Source organism: Lissotriton vulgaris, chromosome 2_1 (assembly GCF_964263255.1).
Source record: "Lissotriton vulgaris chromosome 2_1, aLisVul1.2, whole genome shotgun sequence".
In the NCBI taxonomy this organism is placed as follows: domain Eukaryota; kingdom Metazoa; phylum Chordata; class Amphibia; order Caudata; family Salamandridae; genus Lissotriton; species Lissotriton vulgaris.
Genome location: NC_141687.1, coordinates 1,062,930,024 through 1,062,954,180, shown reverse-complemented (window position 1 = coordinate 1,062,954,180; position 24,157 = coordinate 1,062,930,024). Strand labels below are relative to the sequence as shown.

The 24,157-nt window shown below is 46.3% G+C and overlaps 1 protein-coding gene across 2 annotated transcripts in view; it reads right to left on the bottom strand.

The window, feature by feature from the left end:
- KMT2A (lysine methyltransferase 2A) overlaps positions 1-24,157 on the bottom strand; it is a 1,431,261-nt gene that overhangs the window by 1,330,143 nt on the left and 76,961 nt on the right. For both annotated transcript variants that reach the window (XM_086956712.1, XM_086956713.1), the window contains exon 2: positions 21,312-21,378. In XM_086956712.1, coding sequence (XP_086812838.1) covers positions 21,312-21,378 — 67 coding nt within the window. The remainder of the gene's footprint in view (positions 1-21,311; positions 21,379-24,157) is intronic.

Genomic DNA, 24,157 nt, shown 5'->3' with positions numbered 1-24,157 from the left:
TGCAGCTTCGGCCGTCGAACTTTTCGGCGCCGGTGCTCCTTTCGAGGCTTTGGACTCTGCCTTTCGAGAGTCTGCCTCTGGCTTTCGAGGCCCTGTGGGAGTTTTCGGGGTCATAGACTCTCCTACCTGGTCAGGCGTTTGCTTACCGGTCTCTGCGACCGTGAAGTCATCTGGACATTCGGCGATGTTGTCCTCGTAGTCGGTGGAGAGGCCCAGTTCGTAAAGCGTCGGGGCCGGGCCCTTGCCCTGCATCGTGTGATGAGCTATCCTATGCTTCTCTCGAACTCGGAGTGTCTTCGGCTTGAAGACGGAGCAGGCGTTGCAGTCTCTGCTCTCGTGGTTGATAGGCAGGCAGAGGTTGCAGACCAGGTGCTGGTCCTTCTGCGCGAACTTGTGGTGGCAGTTTTTGCAGAATTTAAATGGAGTCTTGTACATCCCTGCGCTCAGGGGGCCCCCTGTATGCGCATTCCTCCAAGGACGTCGAAGATCTCGATGTCATTTTCCTTCTTCGTCGTCTCCTCTCTGATTGTCTTCTTCTCCCAATCTTTTCCGGTCTTTACCGTCGAATAGTAGTTGTATTTCCTCCTTTTTTCCTCCAAAACTTCTGGAGCTTCATGCGACGATCCAGACCCAACGGCGGAAAAAATAATCTGAAGATGGCGCCCAAGGGTGGTAGCTTCCGCCGGAAGCATGCCGACGTCACCTAAGGTACACCAGAAGGTGGGACGTCGACGCCCACCTGGGCTACGAAAAAAAAAAAAAAAAGAGAACAAAGACTATGATTCCGGACCCAACCACCAGATTGCGGAATATGCACAGCATAGTGAATCCAGAAAGATTCACGCTGCAAAACCTTTGGATTCGGTATCAACAACTTTGGGTGATGTTGATCCAATGGCTCTTTTCTAATCTTCTTAGCCGAGCTGTATCGCGGGGTTATAGAATGGGTTTCAAGATCTTGGCTAAGGCCTTCCGGCGATGCCTGTGGAACCATAGAAGTGTATGTTTGGGGCGTCGTACTCATGGTTGGCCCTGTTTCAACACTGCAGTCTTCTTCGACGGCTCCGATCCCTTGTTCGTCGTCTACCTCGACGATGTCTTCTTCTTCTTCGTCGATATAGTAGTTGGAGTCATGCTCTGAATCTTGATCCGAATGTTGATCTGATTCTTCGGCTTAGACGAGATCTTCTTCGAAGATATTTTCCGGCTCCGGCGCTGGTTTCTGCATGATTAGCCTAGCGGCCCGTCGAGTCCGAAGTGTCTTTTTGGATCGAAATTGGGCACAGGCTAGGCAGTCGGCTTCATTATGTTCTGGAGATAAACACTTATTACATACAGGGTGTTTATCTATATGTGGGTATTTGGAATTACAAAGAGGGCATCTTTTGAAAGGACTTCGTTCCATCGACGACCGGTCTCTTTGGCGTCGAGAAGGCCCGCGGACCGATTCGACGTCCTGAGTGGAATAAACTGTAAATGAAGCTGTCGACACCGATCAAAAACAATACCGACGAGTCAGAAGGCCTCTTGGCCTTGTAGAAAAGTTTTTACCGATTCCGAACTTCGAGTAAAGGAAAGTACATCCGAACCCAATGGCGGAAAAAAACAATCTGAGGATGGAAAGGATGCCCATGCGCACTGTAGTCCAAGGGAGGAGCCACCTATCTCGTGATACTTCGAAGACTCTTCCAGGACAACAATGTGCAATCATCCGGACCCAAAACTAGGCGGCGATCTATGCACAGATATGAATTCAGCAGCCCACATGCCTCGAACACAAGCATCCTGGGACCGGTTTCGGGGTAACACCCCTCATCAGCTAGGCTAGCTTTAATCCAGTAGCAAAGTGAGCAAGGGATCCATGACTTGGCATACCCTGCCAAATTAGGGCAAACAAAGCAAACACAAGGAGATGATGGAGCGCTGAAACTTTTCATACACTCACCCCCAGTCACAGATCTGGGTTGAATCCATCATCGTTCTTTAGTTCCCTTTGCCACCCAGTTCAGACCCAGCCATAAGCAAATTAGTCATGACCCTGTGCCCCAAGGGAACAGTCGAGCCTGAACTGCCAAGCCAAGTCCTCCCTGTACCGTAAACAAGCATCCTGGGACCGATTCCGGGGTAACACCCCTCATCAGGCAGGCTAGGTTGAACCCAGTGGCAAAGTGAGAGAGGGTACCACGTCTGGGCATACCCTGCCAACTTAAGGCGAACAAAGAAAACAAACGCAGATGATGGATGGAGCACTGAAACTTTTCAGACACTCACCCCCAGTCACAGATCTGGGTTGAATCCATCATCGTTCTTTAGCTCACTTCGTCACCCCAGTTCAGACCAAGCCAGATAGGGACTCTGCCTGCTAATGCAGCTGTAGCAGCTTTGGCCCTAGTAAAATGAGCACACAGTTCTTCCGCAGCCTGCTTCTTTATCAATGCATAGCGGATCCTAATGCTGAACATCTATTGGGAGATAATTCTCTCCCGCACCAGCTTGCCTTTTTTCACTCCAGCAAACGCCACAAAGAGTTCATCATCCACCTGGTGGTCTTTAGTACGATCTATGAAGAAGCTCAGAGCTCTCACGGTTCAAGTGATGTAGTCTCACCCTCCTAAGAGGGGTGGGCGGAGCACAGAATACAGACAGGGTGACGGTTCGACAGACGTGGCATGGCTTCACAGCTTTCAGCAGGAAGGATCCCCATGTACACAGAACCAGATTGTCTGGGAAGAAGTGAGTGAATGGATGACTAACACAAAGAGCCTAAAGCGCATTCACACTCCATGACAAGGTGATGGCAATGAAAAACACAGTTGTGATAGAAAAGAGCCTTAAAGGACAGCTATGAAGCGGTGCATATGGAGTGCATATCAGATAAGTCAGGACCAGATTAAGGTCTCATTGGGGCATGATTAAAGAAAAAGTGGAAAACATTGTAGCCCTTTCAAATATTGCATTACAACCAGTGACTTCAACGGGGGCTGATCTGGCAACCTTAAGGAAGGTAGAAGGGCCAAAATACAATCGTTAACTATGCCCAAAGCAAAGCCTTGCTTGACAAGAGAAAGAATAAATAAGAGAACATCAGAAAACTTGGCCTGGATGGAATCAGTCTGGCATGTGCTGCACCAAGCCACAAATTTGTCCCAACGACCGGCAAATACAGTTTTCGTTGAGGGACACCCGGCTGCCAAGATAACCACATCTCCAGAGGAAGGTCAAAGGTGTTCAGCTGTCATTACTTAATCTCCCTCCATGAAGGTGCAGATTGCAAAGGCCTGTGTGCAGAACCCTGCCTTGTTGCTGCCCAGGTCCACCCAGAGCGGTAGCCTAATCGGAAGACAAATGCTCAAGCACAGGACGTCTGGAAACAAAACTCTCAATGCCCAATCCGGAGCCAATAGGATGATTTGGGCCCAATCTGTCCTGATATTCTTGAGAACTCTGGGAAGTAGTGGTATCAACAGAAAGGCAAACAATCCAGAGTTCCACTGGAGACGGAATGACGCTTCGAGCGGGTGAAGCCTTGGAAACTCTAATGCGCAGAACTGCTTACTGTACACGTTCTCGGCAGTGGTGAACAGGTGGCGTTAAGGTTCACCTCATTCACAGAAAGGATGATATACCACCTCAGTGTGTATTTGCCATTCATGATCTGCTACACATCAACGGCTGAGCTCGTCTGACCTGAAATTCAATGATCCTGTCAGGTGGTTCACCACCAGGAAAATTCCTCTATGATCCAACCATTTCCAGATGCTCAAGGTCTCCTGACACAGAGTCCCCAACCTCCTCCGTGCACTAATTGTTGGAGTACCAGATGGCAGTGTTGTTGTCCATGAGCACCAGGACCAGCCTCCCATTTATGGATGGCAGAAGGCTTTCAAAGCCAAGAGGATGGCCTTCAGCTTCAGTAGTTTGATGTGGAGCCAGGCCTCCGCCGGAGAACAGAGGCCTGTTATCCCCACCTCTCCCAAGTTCCGCCCCAACTGAGATGCTGTGCATCAGTCACTACTGCCAGCCATAAGCAGGGAAGGGAGAGGCATCTGCCACTGAGCCAATCTCAGTACAGTAACCCCACTGCAGATCATTCCTAGTGTCCTCTGAAATCTGAAGGGGGTCGGAGAGGTTCCCTTGATATTAGGCCTACCAGGATTTCAGGTCCCACTGTGGACCCCAAATATGCCACTTGGCGTGCTTGCCTAACAGGGTGCAGGAGGTCATCAGTAACAGCAGCCTCAGAGTCTATCTTGCTGAAATCTAGAACTGATGCTAAGTGTGGGTGGAGGTCGTGGAAGTGACAAAAAATACTCTACTGCGCTAAGCTGAGTTCCGCGAGAGGCGGAGTGCGCTAAGCTCATACAGTTTGCAGTGATTTTGAGCACCAGGTGTTTGTCACGCACTGTAAAATTATTGCAAACAGCACTATGCGCAGCGCAAGAGTGTGCAGCTTCCTTTCTACTGCTCGATTTTCTACTCAAGCGGCAGCTTTTTCAACGTGAACATAAGGTTTCTCAACACTAGTAGTCGCAACCTGCCGTGATCACTCACATTGAGAAATCTCACGACCTGCGTTGAGAAATCTCACGACCTGCGTTGAGAAATCTCACGCCCTGCGTTGAGAAATCTCACCGTGAGGTGGATTTTCCTCGGTCGCGCTCGCCGACTTTATGTGGGCGAGCGCAAGCAAGGAAAAAAACTCTGCTCTGCCATGCAGAGTTTTTGGGAACTCCTCGTGCTCCACGGAGTGCAGCAAACTCCACGTACGGAGCAGAGTTCACTGCCAAGGGTTAGCTAAAAGATCAGGATCATAGCTGAAAGCTCTGGACTATTTTCCAAGGAAAAGACACAAAACTGAACCATGTCCAGAATGGCTCTGATGAAAGGGAGCATCTGAGGAGTCGGTTTGACTTCGGCACATTGATAGTGAACCTCATAAATAACAGGAGGTTCGTCACAGTCTGAAGGTAGTTGACACTAGCTGTGGAGGGCGGGATTGCCCCAGGTAGTGGTCTAGGTCGGGGAAACTGGCACCCTTGCCCCCGCAAGATTTGCTGCCACCACTGCATCAATTTCATGAATACTTAAGAGACTTAGTAAGCTTCTCTCCACGCCATCGGGAGCTGGGCCACCTGGATCGAATATCTGCGGGCAGCCCTACTGTAAGGGGTGTGGCATACAGCCCCCAAATTGGTGGGGTACCAAGAACGAACCTGGAAACACAACAAAAGGCTGAAGAACAGCACCCGCACACTCAGAGAGGCCAGATGGGCAAAAAGTGGCTCCCTGGGTGCGGAGAGAGCTTATAAAGAAGCCCAGCGGAACCACAAACATTTAACAAAAATGCCAGACGATGGAGAAGGAATGGATCAAGTTATTTGACTTATGCAAACCGAACAAACAGAGGCAATTCTGGGAATACATCGCTAAGAAGGAAAATACAAAAGCGGACACGCGGAACGCAGTCACGGTCGGAACCTGGCTGGATCACGTGGCAGAAAATATACACAATGAAACCCGGAGGCCAAAACATCAGTAGGACCCCCAGGTCAGAAGTAGCCGAAGTGGAGAAAGAAGACCTGACAGACGAGGCGGGCCAAGCCCAGGACCTGAAACAAATCATAAAAGCTCATAAAAAGGATAAGAAATGATGGAGCCCCTGATAACAATGGCCTACTGGGTGGACTGTTTAAGCAGGACCCCAAGGGGGGGCGGAGTGGCTATCACCTCTGTATGTGGAATGCAGAGTCTTGGGAGACGTGCCAGACGACTGGTGTGGTTCGCTATTGCAGCCAATATACAAGAAGGGAGCAAAAACCGACCCAAAATACTATAGACTCACTGCCTTGTTAGACATCGAAGGCAAAGCATGTGCCAGTACTTTGCTACAGGAACTAACAGCCTGGATCGAGGACAATGAAATACTACCTTTTTACCAGACTAGACACCGAAAAGGCGGTTCCACTGTAGACAACATAATGGCTCTCTCGTTCCCGGCACCACAGACAAACTCCAGTAAAAATCCATCAGTATTTGCATGCGTTGTAGAATATTCGTCAGACTTCGACGGGGTAAACTGAAACAAGCTATGGCACAAACTGTCTAGCTGGAAGATCCCAGGCAAACTACTGAAGGTTAATTATGTCACTGTACACCAACACTTGGGTGAGAATCAAACTGGCAGGGGATACGGTCACACACTAGCTGCCAACTGACCACGTTTTAGCTCCAACACTCTTCAACCTTCACACGGCAAACGTGGGAATAGCCATACAAGGAGCAAGCTTGGTAACCCCGAAAATCTGAAGGCAACAACTACTCTTACTCCAGTATGCCGACGATCTGGTGATTCTCAATCACAGCAGAGTGGGTTTGCACAGAGGGTTAAATGCATTACACAGCTACAACCAGGAAATCAAGCTTGTGGCCAACCTCAGCAAAACTAAAGTTGTGTTGTTTGTTAAATATCTAAAGAAAACATGCTTAAAGTGACGACTGGGCAGTAACGACATAGCCACAGAAAGAGAATACCACTACCTAGGGGCGTAGCTGAATGACAAAGGCAAGGCAACCGTGCACCAGGCCAAGACGCAAGCCGAAATACAAACCACCATCTACGCTCTGTGTAAACTACAAGGTAAATTACACAGCCCTACCACGAAACCTATTATGAGAGTAACACAATCTAAACTACTTGCTGTTGCTGGGTACGTATCACACGAATTCCCACGAAAGATGGAAAAGACGATGGAAAAAGCCCAGAGCCAGTGTTACAAAAGGCTTTTCAGCCTCCTTAAATACATACGGAATGCCCTGATTAGGCTTGAGTTTGGCCTGGTACAACAAAAATACGAATGCAGGACCACATTGGTAAAATTCTGGTTCAAGACCATAACAGCCCAGAAAGGACCCTTAAGGAGGTATTGAGATCTATATTTGAGGTGCACAAATTCATGGCAGCAGTACTGTCTGGAGACAGTGGCCGAGCTGGGCTTATCCACAGTGGCCTGGTCCCAAGATGAACTAACTATCCAGCAATAAAGAGGGCGCTGAATAATCATACCACCCAGATTTCAAGGAATGAGAATATAGCAAGACTGAAGGTCTTCAGAGGGTTGGTCGTCCTAACTAAAGCATATGAGGCGTCCAAAATTCAGCCATGTATGAACAATCCCCTAGGAAGGAAGTGCTTGAAATAAATTTAATGGACGTGCCTAGTCACCTTGCTAATAAAGGAACTGAACCCGGGCTGGAAATCGCTGAGCAATATAATTAGATGCAGGTTGTGCAACTACAGTACAGAATCGTTGGTACACCTAATATGTTGCTGCCCTGCATTACAGCAATACCGATGCAAATTGTTAAAATCAATGTTGAAGGCATTTTTAAGGCATGGGATCAGAAAATGCGCTGACGCAATGGTCCTGCACAGAGCCCTCGGATCTGGCTAAATTTGGCAAATTCATGAATAGGACATAAAGGGCCCTAAAGGACAACAGCACAGAAGAAAATTGTGCAGCTGTAATAGTTGAGACTCTGGTAGTAACAGAAGGAGACGAACGGTGAGGACTCCCTCCAGAAAAGAACTGCATGGCCCTCACAAGATCCGCAATGTATTAAGTGAAGTTTTGTCAAGAACATACAAGGAACAGGGACTTTTCTAACATGCAATTTTAAACTAATGAATTTTAGAGCAAAACCCACATTTTATAAAGTCTGTCACCGCTATTAAAATGACACTTCTAATTCATTATATATGATCTGATATATGTATTATAATGGTGTGACATGTATTTTAGAATAATTTTGATAATGTACGGCAACTTTGCAATGATTTTATGTAATTATGCAAATAAAAAATCATTCTTTCGTTCATTCCCAAGGGGCGCTGGTAAGACCAAAGAAGAGCACAGCAAACTGAAAAATGCTCCTCTCCCACCACGAACTGTAAGTAACGCCGGTGGGACATCATAGCAAGAATATGGAAATAGGGGTCCTGGAGGGCAAACACAACCATCGAGTCTCCATTGTCAAGGGAAGACAAGACCTGCACCAGGGTGAGTATTATGAATCTCTCAATCAGGAGAAAGGCATTGATTGATAGGGTGCAGTTTTATAATAAGCTGAAGGCCTTAGTCTACCTTGGACATCAAAAAGTAGTGAGAATAAAAACCATATTCTTCTTCTGGCACTGGATTCCCCTCAACAGCCACTTTGTCTAAAAAGAAACTGCACTTCCTGGCACAAAATTGAGAGATGGTCCGGTCAGTCAGTTACTCAAGGGACAGTAGAAGGTGCGGCAGAGAAGAGACCAAGGGCACAACATATTCCCTGTAGATAATCATTAGGACTCACCTGTCCAACATGAATACTTGCATGCCTGGTAAGAAGAAAACAAGTATTGGTAACTTTCATAGATTCCCATGCTTTTGTATCATTCCCAGTCGTCGGAATGGGAGTCTCAGTAACAAAAAATAACATAGCAGTAAGTACAAAAGAGAAAGAAAAAGGCCTAGGCCTCATTCCCTTTTTAGGTCGAGCAGACCTAAAAAGCATGCGAAGCATGCTTTGTCTGCGAAGACATCTTTTGCTGGCGTGTCTGGGGGAATGTGAGACAGCAATCGCCCACGCACATCGCTGTCTCAGATTCCTCCTCGAGGGCGTGCACGTCGCCGTGCATATCCCCTACCTCGCATTCTCTCTCAATCACACACAGTCACGCATGCGCACACACATTCCCTCGCGCACACACGCACACACTCCCCCCCCCCCCCCCCTAGGCATACACAGGCAGGCACGGAGTCCCCTACGCACATCAGCCCTGGGCCCCACTCATCGGCTGCTCTCTTCCGGCGGGGCTCCTCTTGCGCTCTGCTCCTCACGGCGCGTCTCCTCTTCTGGATCGGGGCTCCCTCAGGTCAGAGGAGCCCCGCAACAGGCGCCAAACTCCTCCTTCTCCCCGGGCCCCCTCCTGGGGACCCGGGCTACCCAGGACCGGCAGGGCGCTCCATGCGCCGGCAGGCCTTCTTCTCCCGGACCTCAGGAGGTGGGACTTCCGGTCGGCCGCGAGCGGATTGGACGGCCGGCCAAGAGCTTCCGGGTCGCCGTGGGCAGCCCGTTTTCAGACAGGCAGGCGGCAAGGCAATCCAAATATCGGCGTGGGCAGCCGAAGTAGAAATAAAACGGCACATAAGCGAGGTGGGCACTCGTAGACTAAATACCAATTTAGTGGGGCAAATCCACGCCGGGTGGGCACTGGCTCCCAACAATAAAGCGCTCTTAGCGCTAAATACGATTTACAGCGCTATGGGCAGAAAATGAAGCGCTCTTCCAGGGCTGCAAGCACTAAAGCGCTCCCAAGGCTAAAAGTGAAATTAAAGCGCTCCCAGCGCTAACCTTCCCTAACAGGAACATATATAATTAATTTCCATTCTGTCACTCCTTTCTCTAGTCCCTCATTTCACCTCCCATATCACCAAGTGCAACTATTTGTCCTATTCTCTAGCTTTTTGTATTTCTGTCTATACATCTATAACACCATCTTTCCTTTCTTTGTTTCCACCTCTGTCTTCCTCTCTCCATCTCTATACCCTTTCTTTCTGGCTGTAAACACCCCTCATTCTCAATTTTCCTCTGTCTAGTTCTTCCTCTCACTCCCTACTTGTTTTCCTCTCCTTTGTGTCTTATTCTACCCATGTTCTCTTTTCCCTTCTCTTTTCCTTTCTTTCTCTCTCACGCTAGAAATTCCCCTCTCTCCTGTATCTCCCTATGAGCTCTTTCTTCAGTTATTTTGATATTTCTCGTGTCATTATTCCTGCTCTCATTTAGTATCTCTTTGGAGTTTAATTTGTGACTGCAAACATTCCCCTCCCTCCAGTCGTGTTCTCGCCTGCCCGTCCCACTCACTTCCCTCTACCCCTTGAAATCTTCTGTGCTCTTTACTACACCTAATGTTATATTCTGTTGCAATGCAATAAGTCTCAATTTTGCGAAAGTTTAAGCTATTAGCATTGTAAATGACAATGCCTTTTATTTATGTTTTAAAAGCAAAAACATAAAAAAAGGCATTGCCATTTACAATGCCAATAGCTCTAACTTTAATAATGCGAGACCTATTGCATTGCAAATGCTTGTTTAGCATATCCGCCTCTTTGTGTAAAAGAGACCAAACTAGGCATCAGCCAATCAGAAAAGCCTCACCCCTTAGAACCCTCTTGAAGGAACCTCAGAGCCTCAGATTTTCGTAGCCGTTGTGTAACAGTCACCATATCTGCTGAAGGCTGAGCTTTCCCCGGGGAGGTGGGTGGGTGCATGGGAATCTATGAACGTTACCAATAGATTCCCATGCTTTTGTATCAGAGTAGCAAGCAGTTAGCACAAGAAAACACATTGTGTCATAACATACCTTGCAATAGCTAACATGATATAAAGATACAAAATGTGCAAAATAACGGAAGGTGGGATAGAAAGGAAAGCTCACCAATTAGTGGAAGAAGTTACTCAGGACTGCAGGGCCCACTGCCGTATCTTCTTGTTGTAAGGATTCCAAGTAGTAATGCTTAGTAAAGGTGTGGGAGCTGCTCCAGGTAGCAGCTCTGCAAATGTCCTTAATCTGCACACCCGCTAAGAGGGCTGTTGAAGAAGCCACTGATCTTGTGGAATGTGCTCGAACCCTGCCAGTCAGTGGTTTACCTGCTGCAGTATGGCAATGTAGAATGGCACTGGTAATCCATCTTGCAATCCCCTGCTTTGACAGAGGGAGACCCTTGCTCCGACCACCAAAAGCAATGAACAATTGGGAGGATTTCCGAAATCCTTTGGTGCGATCCAAATAGAATTTTAAACATCGTTGTACATTCAGAGAATGTAGCGACCTCTCCGCTGGTGTAGCCGGGTGAGGAAAGAAAGCCTTAAGAACAACCGGCTCGTTCAAGTGGAAGTCCGAGAGTACTTTGGGAATGAATTTAGGGTTAGTTCTCAAGATAACTGTGTTCCTTTTGAATTGTAAAAAAGGCTCTTGGATTATGAGCCTGCAACTCCCCATTATGTTTTGCCGATGTGAGGGCAAGAAGGAGAGCCAATTTCCATGAAAGGAACTTCATGTATGATCGATGAATTGGTTCAAATGGGCTTTTCATGAGTTGAGTGGGGACTAGATTCAGGTGCCAAGTAGGAGGCGGAGGCCTCACTGGTGGATAGACCCGGAACAAGCCTTTTAGAAATTGCTTAACAATCCTGGAAGTCCACAACGAAGGTCCAGACTCCGACCGTCTGTATCTTGAAATTGCCGCCAAATAAACTTTTATAGATTAATGGGCCAGCCCCGACTTAGCCAAGGACAAGAGATAAGGCAGAAACTGATGAGGTTTTGAAGAAAAGGGGTCAATTTTCTCTCTCGTGCACCAAATGCAAAATCTATTCCATTTGAGGCGGTAAGTCTTGTTCGTGGAAGAGGCTCTCGCCTGGGAAAGGACCTCTTTAATTTCGTTTGAGATGGGGATTCATACATTCTCGCTGCTCAGGAGCCATGCTGTCAGGTGTAATGACTGTGGATCTGGATGCAAAATCTGTCCTTCGGACATTGGGAGAAGGTCTGGAATAGTCCTCAAGGGGAGTGGAGGAGCTAGCGACAACAGATGGAGTTCCGTGTACCAGAACTGTCTCGGCCAAGCAGGGGCTATCAAGATCATCCTGCATGGTTCGACTTTGATCTCCCTGATAAGCCTCGGGATCAGTGGGATGGGGGAAAGGCGTAGACAAATGTCCTTGACCAGGCTATCGAAAGCGCATTCCCCAATGATCCTGCTTGCATAAGACCAGCATTTCTTGTTGGTCGGCGTGGCAAAGAGATCTATTGCGGTCTGCCCCACTGGCGGAAGACCTCTTCTAGAACTCGCTGGTTTAGGTCCCACTCGTGACTGACTGAGGATAAACTGCTCAGTCTGTCGGCATTCTTGTTAAGAAGTCCTGGCAAGTGTTTTGCCTGCAGCGACATCCCGTGAAAGATCGCCTATTCCAAGATCTCTTGAGCTTTTTGCGACAACGGGAGAGACCTGGTACCTCCTTCCTTGTTCACGTAATGCATGGCCGTGATGTTGTCCGTTCTGATGAGAACTTGCGAACCTCTTAGGCGAGGGAGAAAGGCTTGTAGAGCCAGTTTTATTGCTCTTAGCTCCAAGAGATTGATGTGGAGCCGACGATCTTGAGGACACCAATGGCTACTGACATGCAGGTCTTGCATCACCGCTCCCCAACCATCCAACGACGCATCCGTTGTCACTACTTGAGACTGATCGCTTACGAAGGATAGACCTTGGGACAAGTTTCTCTGGTCTGTCCACCATAGGGCCACTCTTTTCATTGTCGGAGTGACGTCACCTTGTCGTCAAATGATCCGTGAATCTGTGTCCATTGGATGTCCAGTTGCTCCTGAAGAGGAAGCATTCGCAGTCTGCAGTGAGGAATCAGAGGTATGCATGACGAAATTACCCCCAGCAGAGATTTGTAGCGGCGTACTGAAAGACACCTTTTTCGTAAGTCCAGAGCCATGGTCTGCAGTTTTTCCCGCCTTTCTAGGGTTGGAAAAGCTTTTGAGAGTTTTGAGTTCAGGATGGCTCCCAGGAAACGTGCCTTCCTGGATGGGACCAGAGATGATTTGTCTTTGTTTAAAGTGAGTCCTAGATTTTGAAACAGGTTTGTACATGCCTGAACCGCGTCCTGCGCAGCTCCCCTGGACAGGGCCTTCAGCAACCAGTCATCCAGGTAGGGGAAGACTTGAAAATGATTCCTTCACAGAAATGCCGCTACTGGGGCCAGCACCTTCGTGAAGATCCTCGGGGCTGAGTGAAGATTAAAGTGTAAAACCTGGAACTGAAAATGGCTCTTGGCTACTGTAAATCGTAGAAACCTTCTGTGCGCTAGGTTAATCGGTACATGAAAGTACGCATCCTCGAGATAGAGCGTGGCCATGAAATCCCCCGGATTGATCAGCCGCAGGATGTCTTGAAGAGAGACTGTTATATCCTGCTCTTCCTCTCTCTTTGTCCCTCCTTAGTGTTAGTGTCTGCTTGTCTATGTCATGTCTCTGTGATGTCATCCATGATTCTACCTGTTGCTATTCAAGGGATTTATCAGTTACCTGGAGGCTGAGCAGGAAGTTATCTGCTCCCGGTGGGGTTTCTTACCATTTTACATTCCTACCTGAATGCTGTACCTTCTATCTAATCTCAAGAATAAATATACTACATGTACATTACAACAAGGACCCATCATTATTTTACTGAATTTAACACTGGCGACGAGGTAAAAAAAGGACCCATTTAAAAGAAAAAGGACTTCATTGAATTTAAAAAGGGCATCATTGCAACCAAAGAAAAGAAGAGAAACGTTTAAAGTTACTTTCCTGCTTCTGGGTACCCCACCGGTGTCTGAATCCAACAGACAGCCTCAACCCAGAGCATTGGAATAACCTTTGCTGAAGTAATACTACTACTAAATCATCTGGCACTAGAGCAAACTTAAAGGACTCCCTGTTTTCATCTAGTGAGTCAGCGTTTTACGTGAGTAGCGTGGCTGCTGCTGTCTGTCCTAGGTGTGCCTGTGCTACTTCTGCAAACTCCTGTTTAAATGAAAGTGTGCCTGTGCTATTTCTGAAATCTGCTGTTTAAAAGATTGTCAGCTCACTTTGTGCCTTCAGTTTATTGCCTGCGCAACTTGTGCCAACCTGCTGTTTAAAGGTCTCCTGTTTACAAAAGCGCTACTAACTGGAACCGTTACAACCTACAATTAAAATTAAAGTCTGCCAGCATCAATCTGTGTGAACTCCATGTTTCGGTACCTTGGAGGTTGTGCACTAGCAGTTTGAGTGAAGAGACGGCTATTTTACTTTGTTATTTGGCTTGCCGTGTAGCCTACGCTGAGACCTGATGCCATTTCTGCCAACCACGTCCTGAGCATACTCTGCTAACTGTGCTGGAATTTACATGCCAGCGCTTGGCTCTACACCATTTAGGAGTCTGTCTACATGCCTGACTTCGAGAATTGGAACTTGATCTGCACACCATTAATTTCTGACATTACACTACGTTTGGATCTGTAACCCGGGTGAGAGATCGCTCACCGGTGTTTGCTGTTTCAGGATTTATTTATTTATTTATTTCCCTTTAAAAAAAAAAAAAGTGTTCTCCAACAAGGTACTGTTTGATTTTCTTTACATTTTCCCATGGACATTTCTACAGAGCTGTTTGTGTCTCCCTTCATTCAAATGACAACGGTGACTACTTTTATTATTTTGATTTGTTATGTTTAAGATGTTGTGAACAATTTTGCATATTTCCTAATTTATGCAATGTGTAGTTAGCGCTGTAATTTACCCTTGAGTGCATTTCTTCTAAGTACTGTGGTGTGCTAAATATCTATTTATATGCTCAATGCTTAGAACTCTGTTTCTAGGTTATGTATGTATGCTGTTACATGTTCTTTTCTGTGTGGATTTGCAAGTGATACATTTTGAAATGATTTATTCTATTATTGCCTACTTTACTGGAGCCACGTTTGTGCTCAACCTTTGTTGAGGTGCTCATTTGCTTTCATTTTGGTGATGATTTGTAGGAGTTATGCTTATTGGGGTCATTTATGTGCTCAACTATGTTGAGGTGCTCCAGTTTGTTTTCATTCTTAGTGATGATGAGCTAGAGTGATGCTCAATTTTGATGTTTATTTCTGTTATGAACCACTTTAAAGTGCTCTATTGTTAGAGGTGTTCATGTGCTTGCTATTAGAAGCCATAGGGGCTCAATTTTATTGTCATTTCAGATGAACCACTTGTAGTGCTCTATGGTTAGAGGAGTTCATCTATTTACTGTCAGGAGCCGCAGGGCTCAGTTTTATTGGTGATTTTCTGTTACTTACTGTGAGGAGCTGCATGGGCTCAGTTTTATTCTATTGATAGAGAAGTTGTGCATTTTCTGTGAAGAGCCGTTTTGTCATGAACCACTTTTACTGTGCTCTATGTTTAGAGGAGTTCATGTGTTTACTTTGAGGAGTTGGGCTAATTTTTATTGTGCTTTATTTTAGAGGAATAGAAAATATTCTAATTTGAGGAGTTGATATTTCATTTTCTATCCACGGTACTGAGCCATACTGTACCTTTACTCATTTGTATTGAGATGTTCAGTTTTCATTTCATTTAAGCTTACATTATTTTGTTAGCTTACGGTGCTTGTACAACCTTTGTACCTGCTCCCCTTTGATACTCTTATTTCCATCATGTTGAAGAGGGTGTTTACTTCTTGTACATTTATGTTCTTTATTTCTCCTGCCTTTCTGCTTCTGCCTTCTTCTGTTTCATCGTATTCATTTTTTTCAATTAAAGGAGGGAGGTGTGTTATATCCTGCTCTTCCTCTCTCTTTGTCCCTCCTTAGTGTTAGTGTCTGCTTGTCTATGTCATGTCTCTGTGATGTCATCCATGATTCTACCTGTTGCTATTCAAGGGATTTATCAGTTACCTGGAGGCTGAGCAGGAAGTTATCTGCTCCCGGTGGGGTTTCTTACCATATTACATTCCTACCTGAATGCTGTACCTTCTATCTAATCTCAAGAATAAATATACTACATGTACATTACAACAAGGACCCATCATCATTATTTTACTGAATTTAACAGAGACCATCCGGAAAGACAGGGAGATGAGATAGGTGTTGAGCTCCCCGAGATCTAAAATGGGGCGCCATTTCTCCAGCGTCTTCCTTACTAGAAAGAACCTGGAATAGAATCCCTGTCCTTTTTGGTTGGAAGGAACCAGCTCTATTGCCCCCTTCAGGAGCATTTGATGAACTTCGAGCTGCAGAAGACGCAGGTGTTTTGATGGAATGGCTGCAGGGGGCGTTTGGATGGTGGGATTTGAGTGAATTCTAAGGTATGGTCCTTTCGAATTATGTTGAGCACCCAACGGTCCAATGTGATCTTGGACCAATTCTGAGGGTATTGCGATACCCTGCCTCCCACTGATGACTTCTTGGAGGGTACAGTAGGAAGAGCCAGGAAGCCGCTATTGTCGCTTAGACGTATCACGTCCCTGGCGAGCCAGTTTTCCTCTGTTAGGCCTAGAGTAATTGGAGGATTGGCCCTGCCTTTGCTGATAAGGCTGGCGGTATTGTTGCGAACCTGAGCCGTAGATGGAGTATCTCTGTTGTTGGTAAGATCCTCTGTAGTTTGTACTTTTGCCTCTGGACCCTTTAAAAGGAGTCTTGCGGTACGGAAGCGTACCCAAAGATCTGGCGATCTCAGTGTCCTTTTTGATGTCTTGGAGAGTGTAGTCAACCAATTTCCAGAATCGTGCTTCTCCATCAAAAGAAGATCCAGGATCTTATTTTAGATCTCGGGTCGAAACCAGGTCGCCTTCAGTCACCCCTGGCGACGAAGCCCGCAGCGCCAGCCAGAGAACGAAACGCCGTTGTGCCAATGGCCATGGCACAGTCAATGATCTCCATGGATGTAGCCTCCTCTTCTTGTAAGACCTTTTTTCCTTCTACTTTGGATTCTGGAGGAAGCTGATCCAGAAACAGTACGACATCACACCATAGTTGGCGGTCGTATCTGCCCAATATCGCTAGGGCATTCGCTGCCCGCACCAGAAGACTCGCCATTGAAGAGAATCTCTTCCCGGCATTGTCCAATCTCCTTCCTTCCTTGTCTGGAGGAGTTGTTAAAGGAGCAGAGGGGTTGCGGGATTTTCTCTGCGCAGCTTGAGAAATTAGAGTCTGGTTTTGGGTGGCCCGTCAATGCAGCTGGACCATCGTCAGGCGCTTTGTACTTTTTATCTAGACGCGGTAGTACAGGGACCACCGTCGCTGGATTTTTCATTGCCTTAAGGCCTTCATCCCACAGATGCTGCACTAGTGGTATGGACCTTGTCTTCCTATAAAGTTCCTTGAAATCATTCAAGAAACATTCAGAGGCCACCGCAGGAATTGCCAACTTGAATCTGCCAGTCGCTCTTTCCATCAGCTGATGGAATCCTCCTATATCCGCTGTGAGACATCCACCGGATCCGGACATGGAGACGGAGGGTCCGGAATGATGTACTCATTCCATTCAGAATCTTGATCAGCTCCATCGTCCAAATTATGATCCTCATCCGAGGAATAATCATGGGTGTCTGCTGGTCTGGAAGGCTCTTGTGGAATTGGGGCCTGCGGCTGAGGGGACACCTGAGCTGGTATTTCAGGAACAGCCGTTTAGGTAGGCGCCGGGACAGGCATAGCCTGCGCAACTGGAGCCGGAGCAGGCTTTGCAGCTTTGGATTTGTAATCCTGCAGCATCCTGTGCAGGTCCTGCAGGAAAGAAGATGAAACCGAAACCATGTCTTGACCTGAATATTGTTGTGGTTGGGCAGAATGATGATGATAATCACCTTCTTGGTCATACCCTCCTTCCGAATCACTCTCCTGGCACTTGACCAGACGTTGAGAAGGACTGTCAGCGTAGTCATATGAGTCCTGATCATCCTCTTCTGACTCATCCTCTTCAAACAGCTGGTGGCAAGAGGGTTACCCTCCTGGGAGATGTCATTTCTGGCGTAATTCTGGTCATTGAAACAGTGATTCTCTTCTCCGATGCCAAATTCGTTGACGGTCCCGTTGACTATGGAACTGAAAATGCCGTCTGCTTCGTCGACGGAATATGCATCGTCGACACAGGAACACTCGACGACAAGATAGGCGCCGTCACCGCCGTCGACGGCGAGACCGTCAACATCCCCGCCTCCGTCGTTGTCAATGTTGTCGTCGTCGAGGTCCTAGTCGACGACACCGTCGTCGTCGCCACCGCCGACGAACTCATCTTCGTCGACGCTGTCGCAGTCGGCGACTCCCTCGTCGACGCTGTTGTAGCTGTCGTGGACGATTCCATCCTCGTCGACGATCCAGTAGTCGGCGATTGTCCCGTCGACGGAACCAGTTTCAGTTTAGGCTTCTTTTTCTTCGTCGACTGAGCCTCCGTTGACAACGCCTTCATCGTCGACGACTTGGAACTTCGGTCAGTCTTTCCAGAAGATGGGGAAGAGGGTTTCTTGAAGGCTGGATTAGTCTTCATACCCTTAGAAGGTGTAGATGGTCCTACCCTCTCCTTTTCACCATGGTGAGGAGATTCGCCTTGACCCTGGCTCTCAGACTCTCTTCTTTGGGTCTTTTTTGAGGCCTTAGAAGGATGCTCCACAGAAGGAGAAGGGGAACCGCTACCCCTTTTGACTGACGTTCTCGTTGAAGACGCAGATGCAGAGTCCTCACTGTCACTGGAGACAGAATCCTTCCTGGACTTCAACTTCTGGAGCCAAGTCAGAAGCCTACCCTCACGGTCCCGGAAGGTCTTGGTTGAAAAGGTGCGGCAGATCTTACAGTCCGCAGCCTTGTGATCAGGATAGAGGCCATAGATGCAGTCTTTATGCTTATCCTCAATGAATAGTCTTTTCTTGCCAGACAAAGGGCCTTCTTTTCTTGGTCAGACATCCTGGAAGGATCAGCTAACAATCTGAAGAAAAACCTGAAGAAAAAAACCTGAAGAAAAACTTCTGAAGAGTAGATGTTGAGCCAAGCTCAAAGGAGACTCCCTATCACAACGTGCGGTAGAAAATCTGAGGCTCTGAGGTTCGTTCAGGAGGGATCTAAGGGGTGAGGCTCTTCTGATTGGCTGATGCCTAGTTTGGTCTCTTTTACACAAAGAGGCGGATATGTTACAAAAGGGAATGAGGCCTAAGCCTTTTTCTTTCTCTTTTGTACCTACTGCTATGTTATTTTTTGTTACCGAGACTCCCATTCCGACGACGGGGAATGATACAAAAGCATCGGAATCTATGAAAGTTCCAATACTACTGGGGCAATCAGTAAATTATACCTCCCACTGGGTGGCTGTGTCCCTGCAAACGCATGCTAAAGAGATATTGCAGAAGAGCTGCTTGCGCTGGACTGGGCAGCACAATGCCCTTGGCCACTGGGACTGTGGGCCCCAGGAAATTTCTGGGTTCTCTCTGGGACTGGGTAGGATAGCATTACAGAGTGCTTCAACCAAAAACACAAATGTAACTGTGGAAATGTTGCGGTTGGAGAGGAGGGGCAGAAAGGCCCGGCGAGTGGCCAGTAGCCCTGCTCTCCTTAAAGTTCTTGGCAGTGGAATCAGCCTTCTCCTAGACAGACTACTCCCATCTAAGGGCATGCACTTCAAGGAAGACTGGATAGGCTACGAGAACCCAGTTGATCGTAGTCATGCATGGCGGGGAATGGCAACACTGGTGCCTATGGGACACCTGATGGAATGGGTGGTATCCAAGCCACAACAAAATGTGAACTTGGCAGCATAACACCCAACTTGGATTGCCTGAGAAAGGACAGGGCGAAGGTCTTCAGGAACATATGGGAGGACTTGTGCCACCAAATCCCAAAGGAAGTATCAGGCTAGCAAACAGCTGGCATTACCAGATCGAATAGCTATGCTTGTAGAAGAAAAGACACGTTTACTGAAAGTTTCCTTCTCGCTTAGATTCCTCAATAGGGGGAGTGGTGGGAAATGTGTGGGGATTAAAACACCTGGTGGAGTCTGTACCACTACGCTTTCTGGCGGGGTGTTGGGAAAAAAAAACAGATCACTACAGGGTGTTGGTAGAGATCCAAAGAGCCGGAGCACGGCTGTACAGAAATCTTCAATCTGATGCGGCATGACTGAAGGGCCCAGAAAATCTGGCTATGCGGAACTAGCTGAGGAAATTTGCTGCCAAGTCGTCAGACTTCGAGATGGAGATAAAAAAAAGGTTGAGCCTTTCAGATAAATGAGAGGGGCATGAGGGAGCGCTTCGAATCCTTGCATTTTTTAAGCTTACCGGACGACTTTGAGCATGACAAAGGCTGGCCTCTGGAGAGGCTCCGTCGGACAGGACCAAACGCAAGTTTGGTTGCGCAGCAGGACTTGGATGGCCCAGTCGTGGAATCATATGATGCTTAGCGACGTAGAGTCTCTTTGCATTCCCTGATGGCCTTTGATTTATCATGCGCATTGTCCACAGGCAATGGAGTCATGCTCTACCACAGGTACACCACAAGGGGATCTAATGCAGAGATTTGTTTGCGACAGTCGCTAACCAGTTTAAAACCTGTTTTAGGGGGTGCTGTCCCTTGCACACCATAAAATGTTAGCATAAAATCAAGGTAAAGATCTCTGAGAGATGTGAGGCAGCTCAGGATCCGTGTCTGGAGGGGCAGAAAGAAAGGAACTGATATTAGCATGAAGGAGTGGCGCAAATATAGGCACGCACATCATTTCCAGAATGGCATCTGTGCGGAGCCACAAGGCACAATCTTCTGATGTGCAGAGATAATGCTGAAAAGTTTCCAGATCAAGTCTCACACCTGGGGCTATTCAAAAGGTGAAGAATCTGTGGCTCGAAGTCTCTTTCAGAAACAAACCGTAATATAGAGTGAAAATGCTGCTACCAAAATGAGGCATGCATACGCTAACAACAAAAAAGTTAAAAATCATTAAAAGTATCACATAATAAAGTAAGAAATGCATAAAATTAAGTCTTAGCATCCCTGACATTACTTTCTGTGCAAAATGCCACCTATTACACTGAAGAAAATCAATAGCTGAACTGGGCTGACCCACTGTTCCATGCTGTAGGCTTTGGGTGCTGGAAGTAAAATGCGAATGACATGAACAGACCAATAGTTGAAATTGTCTGACCAAAAGCTCCAATGTGGGCACATGCATATACAATTTTATTTTTTGTGAAAAACAAGAGGCTGGTGAAAACAACTAAAAACAGAACTGGGCAGCCAGGTGGCTGTAGAGGATAGGAAGCAGGCCTCCTCAGTACAATAAACACTAGGGCGGTAGCTGCCAGGAGGGAAAAGCGCTGCCCAGGGACAATGGGTCCACCAGGCAGCTAAAAGGATCAGCAGCCACCTGCCTGCTAAAAAGCCCAGAGTCTGGGAAGAAAGAGCATTTTGCTGCAGAGTGTAAAAACCAAGTTCTCTCTTCGGAGACATGAGCAGCACCTCTTTTTTAGGCGCACATTTTAAGGTACAAAGAGGTTTATATGGTTAGCCATGGCAGTGAATACTAAAGGAAGAGTTTGCAAGTACGGGTCTGCGATAACTCCCAGAGTACATGCTAGATTCTGAAAAGTGTTCAAATGGAAATGAGAGCTACCTAGAACAGGTGCACATGTAATTCAAGGGCTAGCTCTTCTCGAGAACCAGTAAACCACAATATTCACGTTTAGGGTGTGAAAGGCACTGTTGCAAGAAACCAATGAATTTACCTGTGAGGGGCCGTGTAGGGCTTCGTACTCTGACTTCATCACGAGCAAAACCAAGAAATTGCTCCTCCTACAACAAAAAGATATGTTTAGTTTAGCCGGGAAAGTTTGCAGTCTCTCATTTTACATAGAAAAGACCAATGGTCTTTGGTCGATGGAAGAATATCAACCTCTTGTAACACTACTGCAACGACACATTGCCTCCTCTATCAGCCCACCATCACAACAATTCCTCTGATGTAAGGCTGATGAAGACCTTCAACCTGGGAAACCCACCAATACGTTTCACTTAAAATTGAATCAAAGACTCCATTTACTAACTTGCATCAAAAAATTAAAGAATAAAAATATCCTCAAATTATAAATTTACTATAATTTGTATTACATACACTCTACCATCTAAATAACTTTTTATATCTATCCCATGGTCCATCACGGTCGCCCTTAACTTTTGTCTTTGAACCGGTCTACCATAAACGGATTACCACTCTTGGCCATTTTAAAACCTCAAAAACAAGGTAAATAAAACGTCAGCAAATCACAGGCAGATACTTTTCAAGTAAATGGTGAATTACTTTTCAATTTACACATTTTTAATAGTCTTTTCCATTGACTGAAAAACCGCCTCTCATCAATTGGACGATTTATAACATTACTACATGACCCATATGCTGCACCACCTCCCCCGACTCATACACCTTCGGCCTTAAACACATGCACAAAATATAAGCAACATGCCACACGTCTTAACTTTGTTTCCCCATATCTACTTCACAACAATGTTACACCACAAAAGCAACAGCACTCCAACTCAATCTCAAACAACATCTCGAACACATACACATGCAGACCCATCAAAATGCCTTCTTAGCAAGCTGGATGAGGGACACAATACAGAACAGCTACACAATTGCTATCCTAATACAGCTAATATCAGCACTAAAAACACACCTGCTACAAATCCACACAATATTGTTCACTCTTCTACCAAACAAAGTCCCACTATCACCAAAGGCCACTCACTAAACTGTCTACTAATAAATGCTCGATTCCTCTCTAAAAACAAGCATCACATCTATGACCTTCTCACCAATGCAAAACCAGACATACTATTCATAACCGAATCATGGTTGGGAGAAGATATGGCTTCAGTCCTGCATGAAGCCATTCCTCTAAGCTAACAAATAGTCACCCAAACTCGTATAGCCAAAAAAAGGAGGTGGCCTAGCTGTTGTATTCCGGCAAATAATACATATCACTAAAATTGGCAACATCTCCATAAAGAATTGTGAGGCTCTTCTAACAAGATGCAATCCTACACCGTATTCCTCCTGTAACTTCCTGTTCCTTTAAAGACCTCCACCTAGCAAGGCAACATTCCCAGACGCATTTCTAGACACAGTTTCATACCTGATAACAATACACTCCAACCTATGCGTTCTGGGTGACCTTAATATTTGATTTGATAAACCCAATATGACACATCCAAAAACTATAATCACCGGCCTAGACGCATTGAACCTGCATCAGATTGTCCACAATCCGAGACACACCGTTGGACATATCCTAGAAGCCATTTTTGCTAATACTGAACTAGTTACCTATCAAACTACAACTCCAGTCACATGGTCAGAACTACCTTACATCCATCCACCTATCGGCTGTGTAACAAACTCAATTTGGAACACTTGGGAAACACAACTAACATCCAGTACAAATCTGGAAACCATAAATTCTGTTCAAAATCTATGTGAGTGTCTACAGGAAGCTTTTGACATCCTGATACCACTCAACACCACACGACAGAACAAAAGAGAAAAAAAGCGCCTTGAAGAAACATAGAAATAAAAGACATAAAACAATAAATAAGAAAACTGCAACGTACCTGGCTCAAAACAAACGCCAAACTTAACCTACAGAAAATTAACAGATTATACAAGTCTGCTATCAAAAAAACAAAGAAAAGGTACTGTTCAGACAGAATTCAAAACGCTAAATGTGCAAATATAAAATGCTCAATGAATGTCGCAAACCAAATTGCCAAGAAGGAACTCATCCTGTTACTCAATATTTCACAGACACACTGGCAAATCATTACACGGACAAAGCAGACACGTTGGAATCGTACTTAACACAGAAACAAAGCACCAGCACTAACAGCAATCCAAGAATGCTCTAAACAAGCCTCTCCGTTCCTTCCAACACATCTCACACGATGAATTTATGGACCTGGTCAAAGCAAGCAGGCCTGCCGGCAGCCCTTCTGACCCCTGTCCGCCACAAACTTTCAAGACCATTCTTTTAACAACCTCTGCTGCCACTTCAGTAAGAAGAATCATCAACAATTCCTTAACTACTGGAATATTTTCAGAAGAACTCAAATAGTAATATATACGCCCTTTACTGAAGAAAACAAACTTGGACCAGCTGAACCCTGACAACTACAGACCCATTACAAATGGACCGTTCCTGGGCAAACTGATAGAAGAGCAGCATTCGCACAGATGTCACAATTCATTAAAGAGAATTACATACTTTCAGACTTCCAAACAGTATTCTGTCCGGGAAGAGGCACTGAATCTGCCCTCCTTGCCATCTGGGATGACCTAAAGAATACAGTTGACCGCAACAGGGTTGCTGCGCTACTCCTCTTGGACCTCTCAGCTGCCTTTGACACGGTTGACCATGACACTCTGAAACAAAGACTCCATGAAGCCGGCATAGAGGGAACTACTCTAGACTGGATCGCGTCCTACCTTCGAAACAGAACTAATGTCATCCATACCCCAAATTTCTCGTCCAAACCTTACTCCACAAAAGCAGGGGTCCCTCAAGGTTCTATCATATCG